The sequence below is a fragment of the Harpia harpyja genome, chromosome Z (genome assembly GCF_026419915.1).
Source record: "Harpia harpyja isolate bHarHar1 chromosome Z, bHarHar1 primary haplotype, whole genome shotgun sequence".
Taxonomy (NCBI): domain Eukaryota; kingdom Metazoa; phylum Chordata; class Aves; order Accipitriformes; family Accipitridae; genus Harpia; species Harpia harpyja.
In genome coordinates this window covers 27,990,469-28,014,104 of record NC_068969.1, presented here as the reverse complement: position 1 = coordinate 28,014,104, position 23,636 = coordinate 27,990,469, and the positions used below count along the sequence as shown (strand labels likewise).

General features: G+C 45.1%; 1 protein-coding gene across 1 annotated transcript; it reads right to left on the bottom strand.

The window, feature by feature from the left end:
- Positions 1-1,985: 1,985 nt before the first annotated feature.
- Positions 1,986-22,534, bottom strand: ERAP1 (endoplasmic reticulum aminopeptidase 1). Its single transcript, XM_052776565.1, is given in 24 exon segments — positions 1,986-2,080; positions 5,440-5,520; positions 5,709-5,770; positions 6,635-6,796; positions 7,575-7,656; positions 7,659-7,758; positions 7,849-7,993; positions 9,444-9,557; positions 9,559-9,616; positions 9,899-9,978; positions 10,480-10,637; positions 11,662-11,745; positions 11,896-12,027; positions 12,564-12,695; positions 13,546-13,659; positions 14,230-14,381; positions 14,731-14,857; positions 15,440-15,574; positions 18,007-18,097; positions 19,020-19,066; positions 19,284-19,436; positions 21,197-21,370; positions 21,567-21,577; positions 22,225-22,534. Coding segments are annotated over 24 exon segments (2,799 nt in total).
- Positions 22,535-23,636: the final 1,102 nt, after the last annotated feature.

Below are 23,636 nucleotides of genomic sequence, written 5' to 3'. Positions count from 1 at the left end.
TTTCATTTATTACTGCTGTTATCTGAATAGCTATTGTAAGACAAAAGAAATCCTAGAAATAATTAAAAAATCCCAAACATTGGCATATTAAAACAATACCATGCGTTTAAAAAAAACCTGCAAAATACTTGTCAGTGATGCTTCACGAAGGCCCTCACAATCTGATCAAGATCCAGCTACAGGTTTTTCCCCTTTCCTTTGGTTTTCAAAGCTGTGTCACAGTTAACTGGGACCAAATTTAACTTGTGGGCTCCCATTGTGTAGGGAAGCAGCTAAAAGATTAAGACCTAAGCACAAGAGACAAAGTGATTATTTTGCTGAAAAATTCCAATTAGAGTATTTGTTGAAATGTACAATATACAAATGGTTAACAGTCATTCTCAGGCAACAGAAGAAACACTGTGTTTTAATGAAGCATGTGAACCCTGCCCAGCATCCCCATGTCCTGAGTGGTTTGGACCACTTAAAGAATCACCATCAAAGGTATTGGCAAAAGTGATTTAATAGGAATTTATAAAAGTGTGACTTCACAAATTTCAATGGCAAGGTTCACTCTATTACTTAATACATGGATGAAGCATACAGAGAAAAATCAAGTTGGAATCAAAACGAGAATGATTTATACAGAGACCGAAGACGCAAAAGGGTAAGGGAGAAACATACAAAGGAAAATATTAGAATCTATTTTTCATGATTTGCACGGAGATCTGAGGTGCAAAAAGGTAAGGGAGACCCTCCTGTTGAGTCATGAGGTTCAGGGAAGACTCCCTTGCTTTCTAAACTCTGATGGAGCTTAGGGGCGGCTGGATCCACTCCTAGTCCCAGACCTGGGTAACGGTTTGTATCTAAAGGGATTATGTGTGTAGCAGCAGTCTGAGGTTCATTCACATTTTGAGGTGAATTACAAAATTTAGCAGAATTTGGCGATTTTAACATTTACAGAGTGATTCAATAGAATTTACTACAATCACAACAGTGACAGTTACAGATTCAAAAGGGCAGTATTTATACTATACTTGCTGTTGGATACCTGGGTCAAGTCACACACGCACACACACGGACACCAAGATATATAAACAGAGGTATACCTGTTAAAAATTCCCCTGGAGTTCAGTGAAATATTCATGTGAAATGTCTCGGCATTTTTCTCAACGGGCGAAGGGTTGAGCCTTGAGGAGCAGAGGGTATCAGCCCAGTTCCTGTTGTCGGCTCTCACTGATGGTCCTCTGATTTTTGCTAACTGGAGAGTTTGCGAGTTCTGAGAGGCATCCCCCGCAGAAGGAGCGGCTGGTCGCAACCCGCTGCAGCCCAGGAGAGCTCCAAGGGCCTCACTTGGTACCGCTGTTCATAGGATCGGGAGCAAATTACTGGAATTCCAGTAACACTGGCACCATTTCTCTCAAGCTATGTTCCAGACAAAAGGGATGTTCCAAGGGATGGCAGGGGATGACTGTTCTCACTCTCATTCCCTGCGTCTGCCAGGCAAAAGGAGTTCTTGGTACGGCCAGTGCTGCTCCCTGCCTTAGCCATGCAAGAGTTCCTGGCACGGTCGAGGGCCGCTTAACCACGCAACTCGTTACACAAAGGCCAAGGCCTAACGGGAGTTCCTGAGGACGTGGAGCGGCCCAGGAGGTGGAGGGAAAGGCACCTCCGCAGCCTGTACCTGTTTGGATTCTCTCTGGACTGTGCAGACAAGCAGTTCAGTCTTATGTGCGTCTGGTTTTGTGAGCGCGCTTCTGTCACAGTGCACAGAAGTCCCACATGTTTACTGCGTGTCCGCTCATACAGCTCGATCACTGAAATTTATTGTGTTGAGATAAATGACATATCAACATACCTGTTTCTGATGCTGCCTTTGTTCCGTAGAGATGGCTGCAAGGCATCAGGATACACACTGGCTAATTGATGCTTCCTCAAAAAAAAAAACTTCTTGGGCAGGTGTAATTTCTAGTTGCAAGAAGAGCAAGCAAGGCATAGTCAAAAGCTTACGAGTAGTTCCAGATTATGCATTTTTCCCAAGTCTTTGTTAAAGTTTCTGGCTGCTTCAGCATATCAGTGAGGAAACTGAGACAGGTCAGACCTGCAGAGGAAATAAATGCTGTGGAATCATGTCAAGGGCATGGTTCTAAAAGCAAAGAAATCAAGTGTATTTAAGCACATGTGGTCATTAAAAAAAAACAAAACAACTAAAGTTTTGTACAGAAATAAAAGGTTTTTGCAAGCAAACAGAAGGCCATTCACAACTGCCTTTTTAAAAAAGAATACCCTCCACCAAAAAAACCTCCCACCTTCAAGATTTCAACTTAGCTTTCTTAAGTAACTGTCCCTTCCAAGCACATGATACTAATAATTTCTCTGCTTAGAGCAATTAGCTTACAATTCTTATCATTACCCTACAGGTAAGATACAAAGACCATTATGAATGACTGTCTGTCCTTTTAAATGTCAGTGAGTACATGTGACAACGGTTGCATTTCAATTAAGTGAATCGGGGATAATGCCAAGTAAAAATTTCTGCTAGAACAAACTAATGGTTAATAATCTAAAGTAAAATTCACGTGAAATATATGTGCTTATGACCTAAAAGCACAAGAATATTACCAGTGCCCACAAAGTATTACGTCAGCAGCAAAAGGAGTTGGGCAGAGCTCCTGGGAGAGGGGACAGAAGCACAGCTGGGACTCGGCATCACCCCTGGGCAGCATCCACACCACCCCAACTACCTCCAGCCCCGAGAGACTACAATAAAGCTTGCACAGACATAGGCCTTCTCGTACTTACTTTGACAGATGCAATTACAGTAGATACTTGGGGTTTTGTTAATTACATGACGCTCGATCTGGAGTACGTTTGTAAATATTACTCTCTGGAAACATGAAGCATAAGGATAAGGACACCTGCAAAGGTGGCTTTGCTCCAGAGCTTTAGCGCACTTCAGCGTTCAGTAGAGCTGCCAGTTGTACCTTTGTAGGAAAGATACTGGAAGGGTCAGCATTTGCGGGTGAAAAGTTTCTCTTGGTTGGTTGTCTCCCAGTACCTTCTCCTTTCTCAGAAGCAACGTATTTCAGATTTCTAGTAGCCGGCCTCCCCTACACCTCAGTACAATGTTCCTTGTTCCTCTTCTCTTACAAGTGTTACCTGGTGAAAAAGATCAATGAATGGTGTAGTTCTGTTCCCAGCAAACCACAACCATCAGAGAGAAAAATACTGAGCAGCAGCATTAGGCTACCTTACAGGTCCTTCCACGGAAGTTAATTTATACAACTGAGCTGTCCCTCCAGCCCTGAATTTTCACTGCTTTTCAGTTATTTCTGGCAAACATAAGCAAGGTGCCTTAATTTACAGATGGTTGTTTTGCAACCTTGTTTTGAGTTTCTTAGAATTTCAATCCATCCATTGTATATTGTCTCAATGGTTTCAATAGCTTGCTGGACACAGTGAAGCCATGCACTTTTTTCCCCCAGAGAACTGAAGAATTCTACCAGTGGACAAAAATGTGGAAGAACAGTTGATGAAGAGGCAGCCATATCTCTCAGGTGCACAGGAAGACCAGCAAGAAATCTGTGATCCTCGAACTTGACCTTGGGTCTTCCACCCACACTCCACCCAACCAAGAACCGTTTTTTATAAAGGTTTCATAGTGGCTGGATCTCACAAGCTGAGGAAGACTACATTTCAAATTAAATTGTAAAAAAAACACTGCTGAATTAAATTGTAAAAAAAAAACTGTCATGTCGGGTGTGGGGACGTGTCCAGTTCGTGCTCATTCAACAAACCCTTACAGCCATTTAAGCCGCAGCACCCACAGGCAGGACGGCAGCGTTTCAGTGCAGACATCGCTGGGGAGAATGAGCATCCCCTACTCTGCCTCATGGCTGCTCTGCCTCATGGCTGCTCTGCCTCGTAACACATCTTCACCTGATTAAAGCTGGTTAATGTCCCAGACTGTGAGCCGAAACAGCTCTTGCTGCTGATACAGGCAACGGGGTGGGACAGGCACCAGACCTTGCAGCTGTTCTTAGGGTGACTCCGTAAAAGTCATCTACCTTTGCCTGCAAGCCACTTGTTCAACCCATTTGGAGGAGCAGCAGTAGCATTAAGTGTTGATGGTAAAGTACTTCCAGAAGTTTTCCCTACACAGGGAAGTCAGTGCCTCTTTTTAGTTTTCTAAAAAAAATCCCTTCTGAGTCCCCCAGTGCTTGGGAAGCCACTAGTCTCATCCTTGAAGCACCTGGGAATGCAGCCACTGGGAATCTGGAGGCTGCTTCCACCCCTGGAAGCCACTGTGCTCCCTGTGGCTGCTCGAAGTGTTAGCAGATGCCCTCCTCACCTTTTTTTTCTTCCTTTTTTGTTTTTAAAGGCAGCACTCCTACTCGCAAGGCTCATTGTGGAAACTTAATACAACCTCAGACTTGAGTTAGTGTTAATGGTAGACAGATAATTTCAAAAGATACAGTGAGTGTACATATTGTGTAAATTAAAAACTTCATTTTCTGATAATTTACCTTGATGAGTACGATACAAGATGCAAATACTTGTACAAAGTACAAGAAAGATACCAATAGGATACAAGGAAGGGAGCTGCTGGATTTTTCTCTCTCAACCTTATACTGACTTTGCGTCCACAGATGTGTACGTAAGTCCCACAGGTCCCCACAGGAGATGCGGTCACATTTCTGGGTAGGACACAGAAACATCCCTGCAGTCCGTGCCACGGGCCAAGACACTGCTATTGACACACTGTGAGAGTTCACTCAGATGTAAATGAAGACTGAGAACTAAGCGCAACACAATCTACTGCTCCCTATATCCTTTCACTTTATATTTACTATGGTTGCATTACTTATGGCTGTGTTTTGCCCTAAAGGAGAAAATTTCAAACTTGCAACAAAAGCAGCAGCGCTTGAAAAGAAATTGTCAGGGATGCCACTAAATCTGCACGTTGACCAGTCTGGGTTTTTTTTACAGAGATTGTGGAATAAGTAGACAAAATGATTATCATATATGACATCCAGGACCGTGGAGGATTTTCCCCAGAACAGAAGATGTAGAACAGTGGTGTATTTCTCACTGTCCTTCAGCATTTTTCTTCTGTCCACTCAGTGAAAACACCTACTTTTTTTTTCCCCACTACTTTCCAGAGTGGGCAGAAAATATCAATAGAGGCAGGTAAACCATGAATGCTTTGGCAGACAAACATTCACACTCCACACCCAAGCCCACTGCTTAAACAAAGAAATCTTTCTCCTTGTCATTGGCTTAATGCTCTCCCTTGAGAAATCTAACTCATCACCACTATAATCTTTTTTCAAGGAAAAGGCAGGACATTACCCTAATGCTTCATAACTCGTCATGCTTTTACCATGCTAAGATTTAATCCAAATTTTCATTTCAGTTATACTGCAACTATTTTTTAAAACCAGAATCTGAATGGCTTACCTGTGCAAGCTGTGACCTTGTTGAGTACTGGCTTGTCACTCCCCTGACAATTCTTGCTACGGAATTTGAACACTGTCAAATCTGGCAAAAAGAATCACCTCTACTCAGAAAAATGTCTATTTTTGTGGAAAGTAGAGTTTTAAAGTACAATTGGGTAGAGAGAGCAGTACAACAACTTACATTCCTTACTTTTCTACAACTTTCTCCCAATTTTCTTTTAAAAATGTCCAAGGTAGATGATAGCCAGATGAGGTTTTGGCAACAAATACAACATAATAATGGAAGATCCTGAGTTCTTATGATGTCACCACGCAGACCTTGATCCATTAACCTAAGAATTAATAACAGAAATGGAAGTCATTTAGACCAGTAGATAAAGTTAACAAATTACCATTCCCTTACTATTTGGTACTACGGTTGAGAGTTCACATTTCTCAAGGTCCTGACACATCATTTCTGCTGGGTTACTTCCAACCTGTCACAACGTACTCCTCCACCACATCCATCTTTCCCATTTCTGTTACTTTCACAATTACAGTTACTTGGCAGACCTGTATTCTGAATACAAAGGATAAAAATGAGGCTACATTTTGCTCCTACTCAATTTCCAAATTAATATGAACCTCACTGCTGCTCATGACTAAGGTGTCCGAACAGCAGTGCAATGCAAAGAATAAATAGTGACATTACAAAACAGCTAACGTATGTCTCCAGTGATGTCTGAACACAGCTACATCAGTTTCCCATACCATCACCCCCATCAAATGGCAGAAATCAGGTTCACAAAATGTATGGTTTGAAGCTGACACCTGGAAACCTCAGTGGTGCTCAGCTCTGTTAAAAGCAGGAAACCTCAAATTTTTATTAGAGATGTACAGCATATGTACCTGTAATCAAAACAACGACTAAGGTAAATAAAGAAGAGTCTGCCAAGCAAAGATAAGGTATCTGAATAGCTGTTTTACTGTATTTTGCCCTAGTTTGCTACTGCAAATTCTGAACGCATTGACTCCTGACACCAAAACACAGAAATTAAAAGGTGCAGCCACTTCCCCTGACCATATTAACTCTGTAAAGTACTTTATACATCATGGAATTCAAAAGCTATAAAACAAGACTCTGAATAATTCTATTTCCTGTTTCAGCATTCATAAATTTTCTCCAAACACATTTCTGTTCCTGTGTAGCTACTTACCACTGAAGTTTGTCCTTACTTCTGCTGAGGTTGAGAGCTAATTTCATGTTTTCTCTCTCCACACTGAAAGAGTGCATTCTGTATCTACTAAGGAGGAAATCCCGGCCTTCGGATGTTTGTGCTCCAACAGCATACACTGTTGTCTTCACGTCTGCTGGCAAACTACAAGAAGTTGAATACCAAGTTACTCTCCACATCGTATTTGTGTAATGCATGTAGAAACACAACCATGTCACTTTCACACATCAACTGGCGTAGCAGACAATTTATTAAAAAATACTGGTCCCTCAGGGGTATTAGAAAGTGATCCCTGTGCCTAGGATACGGTTAAATGTATCAGGCTGTATCTTAGTATTGTTCCTGCCTTGGAAATGACTTCCAGAAATTCTGGACTCGGCATTCCTTTTTTTTTTTCTTTATTTTTGTATATTCCTTTCATGACTACACCCAGTCAGATACTGATACGGTCTTCTTTGGCCTGCCCCAGACAATCTCTCAGAGACATTTTGGAGGGTGTTTTAGGGAGTTCTTATGTCATGATGAGAAACAAAAATTAGGTGAAGTTCATGAACAGCAGCTACCTGTTTTTACAGTGGGTATAGGTCAATCTTTAGACACAGAAATGAATGAATACCTGTTATTTTCACTTTTGTGAACACCTTTAACAGCCCAAGTTGTGGAATACCACATGATGTATGTGCTAGTCTGGGCACATATTATGCACTGAACTGTGAAGGCACTGGGAAGCTAAAGTATAAGATACAAAACTAAGAAGCTCAACTTCAGAGTGTGGAAAGGACTGAAGTTGTGCTCTTTTCATCAATTAACTTAAATTGTAATTAATTTAATTGGAATTAACTTAAATAATTGTAATTAATATATAACTTAAATTACTTTAAAAATAACTTAAATATAACTTAAATTAATAAAAAGAACAGACCTCAAGGTTCCATTGGATTTCTGCCATTCTGTAAAATACCCTTTGGCTTTGTCCACGCATGGCTGGTACCTGTGCACGCACACAACAGCAGGAGCGAGTGCCTAAGCAATCTCTCAGACACTGAGCCTTCATCACGCTAAGACTGCTTGTCAATCAGGTATTTAAACAGACTGACTATATACTCCTAAAATAAGGTAACAATAAAGATATATTTAAAAGTGCATTTTACAGGGTACAGGCAGAGTTAGAAAGTTCTAGATACTTACAACGTTACCTTTAACTGTTTTTCTGTACCATCCATATCCCTCCTCTCCATGAGCCTGTATATAGCAATTAGTTCATTCATACCTTGGAGTACAGGCACGATTTGTCTTTCATGTTTCAGATATAAAGTTAAATCAAAAGCTTTGGAAACTGACCTTTTTTTTTATTGTAAGGAAGTAGAAGAAAGGGGATAAACAAGTTGTGAATAAACTTAAAAGGCAAACTTAAAAGCAAAATCCAAGCCAAATGTTTTCCAGAAAACTATACAAATAGGAAAGCCTTATAGGTATTTCCAAATCCCTTCTGACTTTGCTTTTTGGAGTGAAATGTGGCTGAGCAGCTACAAAAGCTATAAAACCTAGTATTTAATCTTTGCAGTAAGAAATGGACTGTAAGAGAAAGATTTAAAGATCAACATTTTTCCCCCATCTCTCACATGCCAAGGTTATCCCAGCACAGCCTCTCCCTCGTGCTCTTTCCTCACTACTGCTTTTGCTCTACAAACCACGTACATACGGAAGGAATCCAATGACTGAGATAATTTCCTCATCAACACCTTTCTAGCTCAACATGTAGGTATTTAGCCTGCAGTAAACCTCAAAGCTACAATCCTAGCTGTTTCTTCACTGTCTTTACCTGACTATGCAAACTGCCTTCTACCTCTGCCAGGACACGTCTCAATGATTTCTTCCAAGAGCAGAGAAAATGCAAGACGTCTTTTCTCAATCGCCCTGTTCATTTTTTCATCCTTCTGCGAAACCTGTTTTCTGCATCCTTTCCATGTCAGTTCCCTGCACACATTCTCATTTTGTCCTTATTCACCTGCCTATTCTGCCTTCAAAATACAAGCATGTTCTAGTCATCCATCATAAAACAAACCCTGCTTAACCCAATTTGCATCTCTAGTTGTCCCTTCTTCCTTTTCTCTCTAAGCTCCTTGAACATGCTGAGCAATCTTTCTTCACTCTCCTCTTTTCAAGCTAGAAAGACCTTTCTTCTGCTGTCCAAACGAAAAACTTGGCTAGCCCCACTGACATTGCCTTGTGAGGTGCCACCTCAAATTCCTGTGATCTTAATTATCTTCCAGCTCTCCCCACTACCCTCTTTCTTGAACACCATACACTAAGACCCATAGTTACTCCTGTTGGTTCTTTAGGTCTCTGTGCCAGGCTATGCACAACTGTTTGCAAAGCACCTCTAAGACACAGCCTTTTCTAACACTCCACAGAACAAAGACTAATCACAATCACCATTGCGTCACATCTTTATGACTGTAATAGCCTTGTTTCTAACTGAGAAACGGCAGCAGCACCTTTCCAGGTGCAAAAACATTATCCTAGTCCATCACTTCACACTGGCATCCTTCCATTAACATGTCTTTACTGAAGACGACACGTTTCACTTAGCCGGCTTAGATAAGTCCACTGTAACCAAGAGAAATCCTGGGTTTACACTGCTGTAAGCAAGAAAAGAATATGCTCTCAGTCTATTTAACAGATTTAATGAATACTATATACATTATCAACACTTCCTTCTTCAGTGGTATATACTCACAAATACAGAATTAGTATGTTTTTCAGGCTTGGACAGAAGGCCTTACCTCACGACCTGGATACACTGTTAATGAGACTTGCTCTGTCTTTGCTGCTAATCACTGTATAGTTCTCTTTCAAAAGGTTGATCAGATGATCCCACCCATCATCTTCATAGTGCACCATTCCCATTCATGTCCCCCCTGAATTTAACCCACTCCACCTCTTCCGGAAGGATAATAACGTCTGGAAACAAAAGGGTAACTCCTTTTTTTCTTAGTGATTCAAACACATCCTAGTACTATACCCAGTAATACTGTTACTCTCATTTCAGTGATTTAAAGAACACAGCAGCACGGTTTCTGAAAATATTAAGAGATCGTTATAGTGATATTATTGAGCTGACAAGTATTTGCTTCTCTGGGACTAGTTGTTCCAGTTCCGCATTCTGAAAAAAAACCTGCAAAACTAAAAGGCTTGCAAACAAACTTTGAATAAATTAATCGCCTAATTAGTCAAAGAAATTACCTGCTTTAGTTGTCATCAAAAATCTCTGAACAGTGTCAGATTTACTGGTAGTGGAGGTTAGTGGAATGTGCCACAGGTACCTACTGCAAAACAGAAGTGCTTTGTTTAATGGAAGAACTTTGCAAAAGTTTCTCCAACTTGTCCCAGTCTAACCACCGAGTAAAATCTTTTGCCCACACAGTAGCAGCAACAGGCTGCGCTCGCACTTCTGACTTCAGTGCAGTGCCAGGTGCATCTCGCTACCTTTCATTTAGTTTGCCTGGCAGATCGCTGACACTGAAGCTGCCACAATATGAACTTTCCAGCCTAGTTCCACTAGCACGTCTCCAGCACAGGCTCACCCAGCTCACCCAGAAGCCCAGGCACTGCAGCTCTGCAGCTGCTGGCACCTCGGCCAGGCACGCAGGGTCCAACGACGCCTACGAGTGCTGCTGATCCTGAGCTACACAGGGACAGACTCACAACCAAACAGCTCAGGGAGCGTTCCTTAAGAAACAACAGTAAAAGCTCTTAGCATACATCACTGTCTGCCATTCGAGAGTACTTCCGTTTGCGTGCTGAGATTTCCCCATTTTGTTTACCCTGTGGATGAAGGAGAATCTACCCCTGTCACGTAGTACTCTTGCTGCAGGTGGACATTCTTCCCTCTCACTGTGAGAGTTAGCAGGGGAAAACCTTTCTGCAGTGTCCAAGTGCCCATCGTTGCCCTCACATCAAGAGTTTCTCCTTTAGTCCAGTGCTTGTTTTTAGTAGCAAGGGAAAAAGCAGACAAGTAAGAAGTGGAAGACGGGAGTACACTGACAGTGAAACAGAAATGACGTGCAGAAAACAGACTCCGCAATCAGTGAGATCGTAAAGTAGGTATGTTCATTCAGCGTTGGGCCGCACGGGGGGTAGTCCCACCCAAGTCGTGCGCGCCCGACTCGGCAGTTTGTCTCAAGTTTATACAGTCAAGTGTTACATATTCACAATACGCCTATACATATGCATGACCTATCCCCGCTTCCTATTAAAATTAGCTCCGAGAGGTCATTTCCATAGTCTCCTCTCAACTGCGCTCACGCAGTGCCTCTTTATGGTGGTCGTCTGGTGGTCGCAGAGATGAAGATAGATGACTCCTCTTCGTCACCGCTAGTAACCTTTTTTCTTGCGCAGGCTCAGCCATTTCTTGCTATTCACCCAAGCCGCAAGACCAGTCTTAGCTGGCTCTTGGGGCCTGCTCCTGCTTCTTATCGGGAGCTGTCTTTACCTCATTGGCTGGTCCTTGGGACTAGCTCTTCTTATCAAAGACTGTCTTTGCCTCAGCTAATTTCGACAATGTAAGCGCTAAACATCATCCTTCATCCCCCCTTATTATGTCTACTGAGATTCTTTTGACTCCCCTTGCCTCAGAAATGGGTGTGTAAGAACTCTGTACAAGCTGCTGGGTATTTGTAAGCTCTATAGAGGTATGTTTGGACTGGATATCATGACGTCTCCATCTGGTTTTCTTGTGCACACTTTCATGGAGTTAATGGCAACTCCTGAAGTACTGCTGTTTTTCAGTCAGCCCTGGGCACAGGAGCAGAATTTCTGTCCAATCACAGAAAAATACAGATTTCCAATGGAACTGAAGAAACTTACACTCTCCCCAGAACCATGCTTAAGTGGCAAAGAATGCTTTTGGAAGGTGCATGTATCAATGCCACAGCACAGAATAAACGTGAGGGCACAGATACGTGTCAAATTCCTAAATACTGACGGATAAAAAACTAGATGCTTACTGCATATGAAGATGACTGTTGGCTTCTTCTGCAACAGCCATCACCTTGTGGTTCATTTTTGTTAGTACCTCCTGTAGGGCAAATCTGAAAGGGAAAAAAAAGTTTTGGTCATCTTTCTTTGATGTCATAATCGTAAGTACTGGTCGCAGTCTTCAGGAATATATTAGAGAGACACATCATTCACGAGAAGTGATGAAATCTAAAAACACAAATAAGAAAATGAGGAATACTTGCATTCATCATGCTGTTCCACAGATCTTCATTTTTTGTATTTCAATAGCTGTATTTCTGCAGGTACTGCACAAGTCCAGCTTTAAACACATCAGCAGTCAGGTAGTCCCTCAGCATATTTAATATACAAGATCCCTGAGAAAAAGAGTGACAAAGTGTTTACAAAACTACTCCTTCGCTAGCAAGAGGCTTGCTTCAGAAGAATTTCAGAATGCCACTCATCTGCATAACGGTACACTTTTGTATGTGTCTCTGATTAAAAAGTAATTGGGTTTTATGTATATTGAAACAGTACTTCTTTGGGTTTGTGTGATCGTCACTCTTAAAAATATCACTGATTGAGTAAGTTACGCTATTATTTTTCTAATTACTATACAAGCCAGCACCGTATAATGCTCCAGTGAAAAATGCTCCTTGGGTTAAGAGCCCCCCAGAATGGTTTAAGACTAAGTTGTTACAGAACAGATAGAAGAAGTAAAGGCTTCCTCATTTTAGAAATCGAAAAGGCAACTGCCATTTGAATCCACCCAGGTGTTTTGGACAAGGAACTATTCAAGTCATAAACCCATTAATACCGTGTGCCAGGTATTCTATGTAGGGTCGAAATCAGTAAAATACAACTGTATAGTACAAGCAGTACAACTGAAATCAGTAACAGTTTTGTATTTTACCTTCTCATAAGAAACATTATCAAACATCTCTAAAATTTGAGCTGGACCTTCCACAGGAGTAGACAGAGGTTGTGAGGAATTTAATGCATCCACTGCCATGGCATAAAAACATCTCCTTAAGAAATAGTCTTCCTAATAGGAGGCAAAACCAAATATTACTACTACATTTTGCTCAGTGACCACTGAACCCCTATTCATTCACTTTTCAGTCCATTCCACGTGATCTTTAAATCATACAAAGAAAGCAAACCATATCTTTCTTTTATTCCAGAGCATAATCCCCCCCCCAACAATAATACAGCCAAATAAGTCCCAGTGTTCTAAACTAACTTAAGTAGCTGATCTAGTTGAAGATGTCCCTGCTCATTGCGGAGGGGCATTGGACAAGATGACCTTTAAAGGTCCCTTCCAACCCAAACCATTCTGTGATTCCATTCTATCATTCTGTGATTCTAAAAATAGTTGAGCTAGTGAGACTTAAAGACACCTGCACATTCCGACAGAGTGGTCAGTAACCACAAAACAAATTACGCCCCCCCCCCCCCCGCCAAATGGTGAATTTCCCTATTATCATGCCACTGCAGTGCTATGGCAAAATTCTGCCCAGATGCATTGTTCTTCTCACTTTGGTAGAAAATTTCATGTATCGGACCTCTGATAAAGCTAGTGGAAGGATTTTCGTCTTTTCAACTCTCACCCTATTTGATGAAATAAGATAAAATAATTTCGTTACACTTTTGGAAGTCTAAATGTCTTTGAAAAAAGAATACACTTTCACTGCAATCATTAAATTCCATCATAAGTTCCTGAAAACATGTACATGTAGGCAAATCAACATCCCTACTCTTCAGAGTTAACATCAGATAATCCTCACAAACAGAAATTTAAAAGTAGTTCACAGCAAAAATCTGCTTGGTCTTTATCCTTAACTAGTGGATTTAGAAGGCAGTTACAAAATAAAAATACCATAACTGCTGCTTACAACTCTCAGTTCTCAATGGGTAATGCTGACTGACACGAACTCCATAAACTTTGCAAACCCTACATTTAACCACAGATCATGCCACCGCTCCGTGGTAACGAGGTTGCCAAACCCCTGCGGGAGGGAGGGGGGAAGAGCTTCTGAAATTAAATACACAATTTATCCTAAAAGCTGCTACTGACCTGTAAGAAACTGCATTCATAGTATGCTATTGACCTCTAAGGAACTTTTTGTAGTGATACAGCTTGCTCTGGCGTCTTCCCACTGCATTTCTCATTTTAATGGTAATACGCTAAAACACTGGCTTCCACTCACGTTCCAAGAAACCTTGTAAAGAAACCACTTTTGGCAGGAGAGCCACATACGAAACAGCTAACCTTTCCAAACTTTTATGTGCCTATTTTGGTGGCCTGCAATTAATTTCAAGGGCTGACAGTGGTGCAAAGGCCCCGCAGCATTGCAGCCGCTGAACTGAACACATTTACGTTTACAGCCCTCCGCGTCTATGCAGCCTGCCGGGACTCCTTCACCAGAAACAGTCCTCATGATTCACAGAAGAGCACCTTCAAGCCAAAGCAACTATTTTCAGCTTATAGCTCCAAGATCCCCCTACCCACACAGAATCCATCGTCCCTGACCCCTCCTCATGCCCATTCAAACTCCTTATTCTTCCCCAGATCCCGCCTGACGAACCAGCTCATGGGCTATTACCATACTACTAATCCAAAGTTTAGAAGATGCTGAGGACTTTTCAGGGTTGTACAACAACACAGATTCCTGGTATGTGGGCCATCCCCAGTTTTCCATAGCACCAGACCGACAGTCAGGAATAGCTGCTAAACCTAGAAAAAACATTAAAATAGTACTAGTATCATTTTAATCCATAAAGAGCTCGCTCATCCCACTTCCTGATTGCTCCCACACAGGCACATGTATCACACACACTTCTAAGGGCTCTCTTAAATGTAATCACAAAAGCATACTTTAAAAAAATCTCCAGACAGAGCACAAGGATTTGAAGTTCTCAGTGAAGCTTTTCAATCTGTCCTTAAGTTCTGTGAAGCAGCCAGTTTAAAAGCCTGTGAGCCAAACTTTGCCCAGTCTTAACACTCTAAATTACTGATTTTTACTGCTATTTTACTCTCTATGCTTAATAATGTTCTCAAATACATTAAGTTATTTAACACTTATCTTGCTTAGGTAGAGGATATGGAATGCTGAAGTAATCCTCGTACAAGTCTAAAAGTTTCACTGCCGCATCCAACGCATAGTCAGCTTGGTTGATCTTGTCTGGCACCGTGGACATGGAAATCTACAGCAGACAAGAAGGCAGCGCTTCCAATACCAGCATCAAAAGCTGACAGAAGTTGTTCTTCATCCCAGTTACTTAAATGACCACAAAAAGGGACCCTAGAGCACACACTTAACAGTTCTCATACACCAGTTACTAAAACATTTGCATAAAAATATTATCAGAATTAGGAACACAAGTTTTAAAACTTGCCCACCAGAACCACTATGCCCCTACAAAGACTTCTACAATTTCCACCCCTACCACGTTAGAGTCGTTCAACTGACACAGGTTTATTTTAGTGCTGATTCTCCATGAAAACTGTATTTCATTTGCCCTTGATTATATAATCTTACATGAAACAAACTATGTTACCAATGCATATAACGATACAAAAAGCAAGCCCGTTACCAAAATCTTCTGCAACTAACAAAGCTCAGTGTGCAAACTCATCATCCAATTACAAAACCAATTTAATTCTCTCCTTTCATTCCTGTAAAACATCGAGATACATAAATCCAATGATTTAACTGAAAAGGAAACCATTATGTATTCACACAGACTTAAACACAAAAAAGCTCTTACAAAATGAGACACAGTTACCTTAGCTCCATGACCGGTTATTTTGCTGATGGATTTAAAATCTGAAACAATAAAGGCCACAAGGTACGTAGTCATCTTGACGGTGGTATCAAAATGGTCCTTAACAAGCCGGGGCATTATATTCACAGACTTCACCTAAAGAACAGGCACAGCTCATCACCCAGTAGCACCACCTGTGAGGACCTTGGCGCCACCAATTGTTGTGTTTCTCCTCAGTTTAAAGGGACTACCTTTTAAAGAGACTACATTTTAAAGAGACTACATTACATTTCAAAGATACATTGGAAATGAGTCATCCCCGTGGCTATTCTTCCCCACACAGAGAACAAAAACACACACATGTTGTGGCGGGTTGACCCTGGCTGAACACCAGGTGCCCACCAAAGCTCTTCTATCACTCCCCCCTCCTCAGCTGGACAGGGGAGAGAAAATATAACAAAGGGCTTGTGGGTCGAGATAAGGACAGGAGAGATCACTCACCGATTACCGTCACGGGCAAAACAGACTCAGCTTGGGGAAAATTAACTCAATTTCTTACCAAGCAACCAGAGTAGGGTAATGAGAAATAAAACCAAATCTCAGAACACCTTCCCTCCACCCCTCCCTTCTTCCTGGGCACAGCTTCACTCCCGGATTCTCTACCAAACCCCCCAGCGGCGCAGGGGGACGGGGAATGGGGTTTACGGTCAGTTCATCACACGTTATTTTCTGCCGCTTCATCCTCCTCAGGGGCAGGACTCATCACACTCTTCCCCTGCTCCAGCGTGGGGTCCCTCACATGGGAGACAGTCCTCCATGAACTTCTCCAACGTGGGTCCTTCCCACGGGCTGCAGTTCTTCACAAACCGCTCCAGCATGGGTCTTTTCCACGGCGTGCAGTCCTTCAGGAGCACACTGCTCCAGCGTGGGTCCCCCACAGGGGTCACAAGTCCTGCCAAAAAACCTGCTCCGTGGGCTCCTCTCTCCACAGATCCGCAGGTCCTGCCAGGAGCCTGCTCCAGCGCGGGCTTCCCACGGGGTCACAGCCTCCTTCGGGCACCCACCTGCTCCAGTGTGGGGTCCTCCATGGGCTGCAGGTGGAGATCTGCTCCAGCGTGGACCTCCATGGGCTGCAGGGGGACAACCTGCCTCACCATGGTCTTCCCCACGGGCTACAGGGGAATCTCTGCTCCGGCGCCTGGAGCATCTCCTCCCCCTCCTTCTGCACTGACCTGGGCGTCTGCGGGGCTGTTTCTCTTACATGTTCTCACTCTCTCTCTGGTTGCCGTTTCTGTGTCTGTCCCGCAACCTTTTTTTCCTTCTTAAAAATGTTATCACAGAGGCATTACCACTACCGCTGATGGGCTCGGCCTTGGCTGGCAGTGGGTCCATCTTAGAGCCGGCTGGTGTTGGCTCTGTCGGACATAGGGGAAGCTTCCAGCAGCTTCTTACAGAATCCACCCCTGTAACCGCCCCTGCTAGCAAAACCTTGCCACACAAAGCCAATACACATGTGTATATACAGGCAGTTTCATTCGTAAGCATTACTTAGTTCTACATTGGCAAAACTAGAAAAACAAAAATACTGTTCACTGCTTCAGTTATCCTCAGTGTCTGCCAGCGCACTGACTGAATTAATCTCACACAACTTCAGCTGAGTAGAAGCGGTATAAATCTCAGCAGACGTTCTTACACGAGAGAAGTGAACTTCTCCAGATCGTGAATCAGGTACCGCAGATATCTAGTTAAGCATAAAATGGGTCGTGTGGTGGAGGTATCCATTTTCGCCTCTTGGTTACAGAGGGCCTTAGCTAACTAACTTAGACCTGGAACCTGTTTAGCCACACTGAACTGTAACACTGGCACCCACTCCTTATTCATTATTTTATCCATTTCTCTACAAAAGAATTGATTTCTTATACCAACTTTCAAAGTGTTTCATATCTGAAAAGTACCGGGCGGGGGTGGTGGTGGTGCTGTTCCCTCAGCTATAAGGCTTAGTTTCCTTGCAAACTAGCAACTAGTAGTACAGAAGAAATTATGAAGAATCTCTTACACCCAAAGTAAGATCAAATGTACAAAATGTAGTTCACCCTCTATAGGCATACATATTTATAATGGCAAACAATATTTGTTGCTATTACATATATGGCACTTTCGTGCCGAGATTTTTGTTGAGCTCCAAAGTTTGGTTTTTTTTTTCACAGAGACACTCCTGCTTATCTGACAAGTAAGTTAATACACATGAATCGTGTACTTATTCATATGTATTTCATCATTAATCTTAAAATATAAGATCAACATGGAAAGCATTTTGTGAGTAAAATAAAGATTATAGACACACATTGTGCTGATCATTCTTGCACCTCTGCTGAGAAGCAGGAAGCCACACGCATTATTTTATTCATTCCTTTTCAACCTTGTGCCAAGACCACCAGCAGCAGCACCACACACTCCATAAAAGACCTGCGGTAACGTTCAGATCACCATTCCCATTAACAGCAACTGCCTGGATATTCCGTTCTCCTTTTGCTTTCTCCTTTCAATGGTCATCAATCAACAGCACACCATTAAAAGTATCCACCTACAACTGGGGTATTGGACAGTGCGAGGTGCTTTGGTTCCCTCCTCACCTTAATTGAAAACCTGGCTTGGAAGGCTGGTTCGTCGAAACATGGGGGTGTGGATTGTCCAGCTCATAGTTCACAAACGAGTTTCACCATGTCTAGTGCACACAGGCGACTCATGGGGGGCGGGGGGGTTACAAAAGCGACCCAGCCTTGGGTTGCCTTGAGGCCCTGTCTCTCTGCAGAGACGACTCACGGGGAGCTGTGTAGACAGCTTAGCCCTGGGTTGTCTGATAAACCCTAAAGTAAACAGGGCAGTGGCCGCACCATTCAAAGAACCAAAACCTGAACTGAGCCTTGAAATCCCTTAACAAACAGTATGCCCTGAGTCTCAATCCAACCACTATTCAGTTGCTGAGGAAGCAAGGCAAAAAACCCCCAGTACCGGAGGGTTTCAGCTTCAGTTTCAAATGACAACCTTGTGTATTCAAACAATCACAGACCAATGAAGGAAAGGGGAAACTCCACTCAGATACACATAATCCATTTAGGCATCTATCATAATCCACTCAGACATGGTTATACACACCATTCCACAAGTCGGGGGATTAAAACTCTAAGATTCAGGTTGGAAATGGGGGGAGTCACTTCTCCAACTATGCAGTTGGCTTGCGAAGGAAACACACATACACCCCCCCCTCCCACCCCCTTGATCGGGACGCCAGTCAAGGTAACTTCCCTGGGATTGAGAGCCGTTACCTGCAGGGGTAAGTGAATATTGTTCATGCTTTAAGTTTGTAAATGCGTTTGTGGTTGTGAATTGCTTGTGGTTGTAATAATGTACTACTCCTGCCTTAAAAAATTGCAGTAGTGCATTCCTCCATTGTATCTGTATAAACCTGTAATAGTGGCGTGTTAAGTCTGTAAGTGAAGTTCAAATAAGTTGTTTGTTTGAACCTTGCAGTTAAGTCTGTGAGTGAAGTTCAAGTCGTTTGCTTGAACCTTGCAGTTAAGTCCTTTTCCGTCACAACGGGAAGGCCATTCGTGCAGCTGTCGGCTCAACTGTGTTGCTGCAAGCACTCTAAGCAGGGGAAAAACAAAGGGTTTCAGTCACAGACCTTTGTAGGTGCAGTGCTCGCTCCCCCGAGGTGTGAAAACAGAGCCGTTTCCCACCTACGAAATAACCAGAGGTACTCCCAAAAACTTTTGCGTGTCAAGGATTACGCGAGCGCTCCATCCCAGAACTCTGCCAGGTGCTGGATGCCGAGACCGCAGCAGTGCCCGCCGAGGAAGGCCACCTGCTCCAAGGGCTGCTGCTTCATTCCCGACGCCTGCCGCGCCGCGCAGGCGCTCCCAGCCTGGACGGCAGCCTGGCTGATGCGCGGGCCCTGGCTGTGCCGCACAGCTGGAACCGCTGCGGTGGTGGTCCCGGCGAAGGCCGGGGTGGTGAGCTTTGCATGGACGAGGAGGAGGTAACGCAGCGGGACGACGTGCTCGGGGAAGACTCACTGCGTCCCAGGGCAAAGGCCTGCTGCCGCCCCTGGCACCGCCAAGCTTCTCTAGAGGGTCTGCCTGGCCCCATGAGTGCACCTCCAAGGGCTGCGAGAGACCCTGGGCTTCTCTGGAGGGTCTACTTGCCCTGACTCGTACCCTGATGAGGGATTTGAGAAACCCTGGGCTACTCTGGAGGGTCTGCTTGGCCCCACGTGTGCCCCTGAGAGGGGTTGGAGAGGCCCTGAAATTTTTGGAGGATCTGCTTCGCTCAAGGTTTATGCCTGTGAGGGCTGTGAGAGGCCCTGGGCTTCTGTGGAGGGTCTGCTCCTCCCTGCGTGTGCCCCTGACAGGGTTTGGAGGGACCCTGGGCTTTTCTGGAGGGTCTGCTTGGCCCCACGCGTGCCCCTCCGAGGGCTGTGAAAGGCCCTGGCCTTCTGTGGAGGGTTTGCTTCTCCCTACGTGTGCCCCTGACAGGGTTTGGAGAAATCCTGGGCTTTTCTGGAGGGTCTGCTTAGCCCCATGCGTGCCCTTATGAGGGATTTGAGAAACCCTGGGCTTCTCTGCAGGGTCTGCTTCGCCCCACACCTGCTCCTGCTAGGGCTGTGAGAGGCCCTGGGCTTTTCGGCAGGGGCTACTTGGCCCCACGTGTGCCTCTGCGACGACCTGGACAGGCACTGGCCTTCCTTGGAAGGTCTGCTTGGCCCCATGAGTGCCCTTCCGAGGGCTGTGAGAGGCTCTGGGCTTCTCCGGTGGGCCTGCTTTGCCCACGTGTGCCCCTGAGAGGTCTTGGAGAGGCCCTGGCCTTCTCTGGAGGATGTGCTTGGCCCCACGCTGCTTGGCAGCTCTGTGTAGTCAATCCACTTTTTATATCGAGGGCAACTCTCCCACCTCTCCTTCCTTGCCCGTCCCTTCTGAACACTTTATAGCCATCGTCTGCAATGCTCCAGTCGTGTGATTCCTCTCAGCACGTTTCAGTGACGGCGACTAGATTGTAGCTTGTTATCTGCAGCACGGCTTCCAGCTCCTCCTGTTTGTTACCCGTGCTGCGTGCGTCAGTGCAGAGGCACTTCTGATGGGCTGTTGACCATGTCACCTTCCTAGAGGAGCGTGCCCTAATTCCTCGGAGGCGCCTCACAGGTGTTCCCCTGCTGCCTCCTAATCCATCAGCAGCACCCGGCTCCTCTGTCGCTCAAAACTCCATCCCCTTCCCCTGCTAACTCTAGTTTAAAGCTCTCCTTATCAGTCTGGCCAGCTTGTTGGCAAAGACCCTCTTGCCCCACTCGGTCAGGTGAATCCCATCAGCTCCCAACAGACCCAGCTTCTCAAAGGCAGATCCATTGTCATAGAAGCCAAAACCTTGAGTATGGCATCAGCCACACAGCCAGGCATTCACCTTTTCGCTTCATCTCTTCCTTCCTAAACCCATTCCTTTCACTGGGAGGACAGGTGAAAACACCGCCTGTGCTCCAGCTCACTTTCACATTGCTCCAAGGCACATACAGTCTTGTTTTGTTCCAAGTTGCCTCGTCGCAGCGTTGCTGCACCCTACCTGGAAAAGTAGGAGCGGATGACAATCCGTGGGGTTCACCAGGCTCGGCAGCCCCTCGGTGACATTGCGAATGCGAGCCCCTGCTAGGCAGCAAAGCCCTCGGGAGAAGTTGTCTGGACGGCAAGCGGGTGCTTGCCGAGTGCCCCTCGGTAAGGAATCTCCAGTTACTCGTACTTGATGTGCTTTTCTGGTGGCAGGGGTTCTCGTGCGGCTGGATGGGTGGATCAGCTCTGTGTGGTCGGCTTCTCCTGGATCCTGTCTCTTACTCGTGCGGTCTTCATCCTCCGCCCCAAGAGCACTGAATCTATTACGCAGGGGCACTTCAGGGGAAGGTTCTTCCCTCTGCTCGCAGCAGAGACAAGGAAGGGTCCAGTCTCCTTTGCCTTGTGAGTTACTTGGGTGTTTTAGGGTGGTTTTGAGGATTCCCAAGAAGGTAATACACACACACTGACTATAAGGGAAAAAGCAAGCTTTTTATTAACTACGCACGTGTGTTATGCTACGGGTGTTTTACAAAGCGAAAAAACTATTAACATACCGACCCAAGGACTGTGAAGAAGAAGATGAACCATCCGTACATTCCGTACATTCTTGTGCCGTCTTGCGCCGCGAGCCCAGTCCAGCAGTCCGTAGGTGCCAGCTTTACGTGGGTGTCCCCACGGAGGCAATGGTGACCCTGCCATACACCAGCCCACTGCTCTTTGGAAAACTCCGGTATTTTATACATTTGCAGAGGAACGGGTGTCGACACTCGCGGCCAATGAGTGTTGAAACATGCCTCGATTGCAACATAGGAAGCCTATGGCACATGCGCCCGCTGGCCAGGCACGCTGCACGTGCCATAGTCATCCCTTCTATTGGTTCATGGGCTCTGTGCACGCGGCAAATTACCATAATCCATCAGTCACGTCCACTATGCTCTAACCAATAGCAGGGCTTTTGCAAGGGAAGCAAAATTACGTGTGGTGCCTTGTATTCCTCCATTATTGCACGTACTACCTCCCCTAACCTTGCTCTACTTTCTTATCCCTATGGTCAGCATTTCAAACAATAGGCAATAAACTATCTGTTCCCTGTGCTGACTGCGTCTTTAGGTATCTATTTCTTACTCGGTGTTCATCCACGGACCAAAATTCCATCTTTTAACCCTTCCATACACGTTGGGTCAGTCAGCTCGAGGCTGAATTCAGGCTAACCTTCCCCTTGTAAAGCCCCGAGGCAGGGCTGTCGCTCAGCTTGGGACAGCGCGCGATACCACGGATCGATCTCCCGCTCACGTTTCCAGAGGCTGCGCTGCCTGTTGAGCTCCTCTTGTGACAGAGCTACTTGTTTGGAGAGTTCTTCCAGCTGGGCACACTTGCAGCTCGGAGATCCACCGCTGCCTTCAGAGACTCCCTGGCAGCGCTGGGAACACTCTGAGGGACACGGCCCAGTTAGGCTGTCTAAAGCAGAGGAACGGTCAGACACAGATGTTTCCCGGGTCTCTATGCCTGCCACTGCTTGCATCCCTCCCGACTTATTGTTGAGAGATCCTTCCCAGATCCTCCCCACCCGTTCTCCGGGTGGAGGTCTGCTATCCCGTTAGAAACTCCCTTCCAACAAGGGAAATCCTGTCCGTGACGCCAACTAAGATGTTGCGTCCCAAAGTTGGAGCGTCTCAGGTTTGTGGATTTCCTTTGTCAGAATTAAGGTGAAACAACACCAGGGGAGTTCAAACAACAATCAACATTGATTCAGCCGAGCTAACCTTGCCCAAGTACAAGTGAACTCATCAACATGAACCTTGCATCATGTCATTAAGCCGCTGTTTGAAAAGAGAAGGGAGGTGTAGAAAAAGAAGTGGACAAAGGAACGTGAAACTGTGTCAGAAGGAGAGCCCTCCCGTTGAGTCACGAGGTTCAGAGCAGACCGCCTTGCTTTCTGGCCTCCTTCTCAAAGAGGAGCCCAGGGGCGGCTGGATCCGCTCCTAGTCTCAGACTCGGTCAACGGTTTATGTTTGAAAGGATGAGGCGTAGGGACTGTGGAAAAGAGAGAAGAAAAAGAAGGAGAGAGAGAAAGAGAGAAGGGAAGAAAGGAAGGAAGGAAGAAAGAAAGAGAAGAAAAGGGTTTCACCAGTCCCAGGTCCAGCGCTGGTCCAGCCAGCGTAGAGATCCAGTTCCCGAGGGAGCGCACTGAGAACTCGTTCTCCCTTCTTTTATAGGGTGTTAGTCGGTGGTCTCGACACGCGCAGTTCCCGTTCCTGTCGTTCTCTGGAATTAGTCGGTGAGCTTTGCGGGGGGTTCATTGGGGCGTTGCCTCTCTTTCCCTGCTGGCATGACCGCTTAAGCTAGAAGCACAGTCCCATCCTCCGTGGGGCCCCCTCCTCCAGGCGCATATGCTGTGCTCCTTCTCCTGGTCCCTTAAGACAAGGAATTGCGGCTCGGGAGAAGCGCGGTCCGCAGGGCCCTCTCCTCCGGCCACATTGTCCTGTTGCCAAACCTCCGGCGTTTTTACAGAGACCGCCTTCTCCACCAAAGCTCTTGAACGAACGTTTGAGACATTGACTCTAATTTGTCAGACCGTCACAAGGCCTCCATCCAAAGGGGGAGCGCCAGCGCTGGGGAGTCCC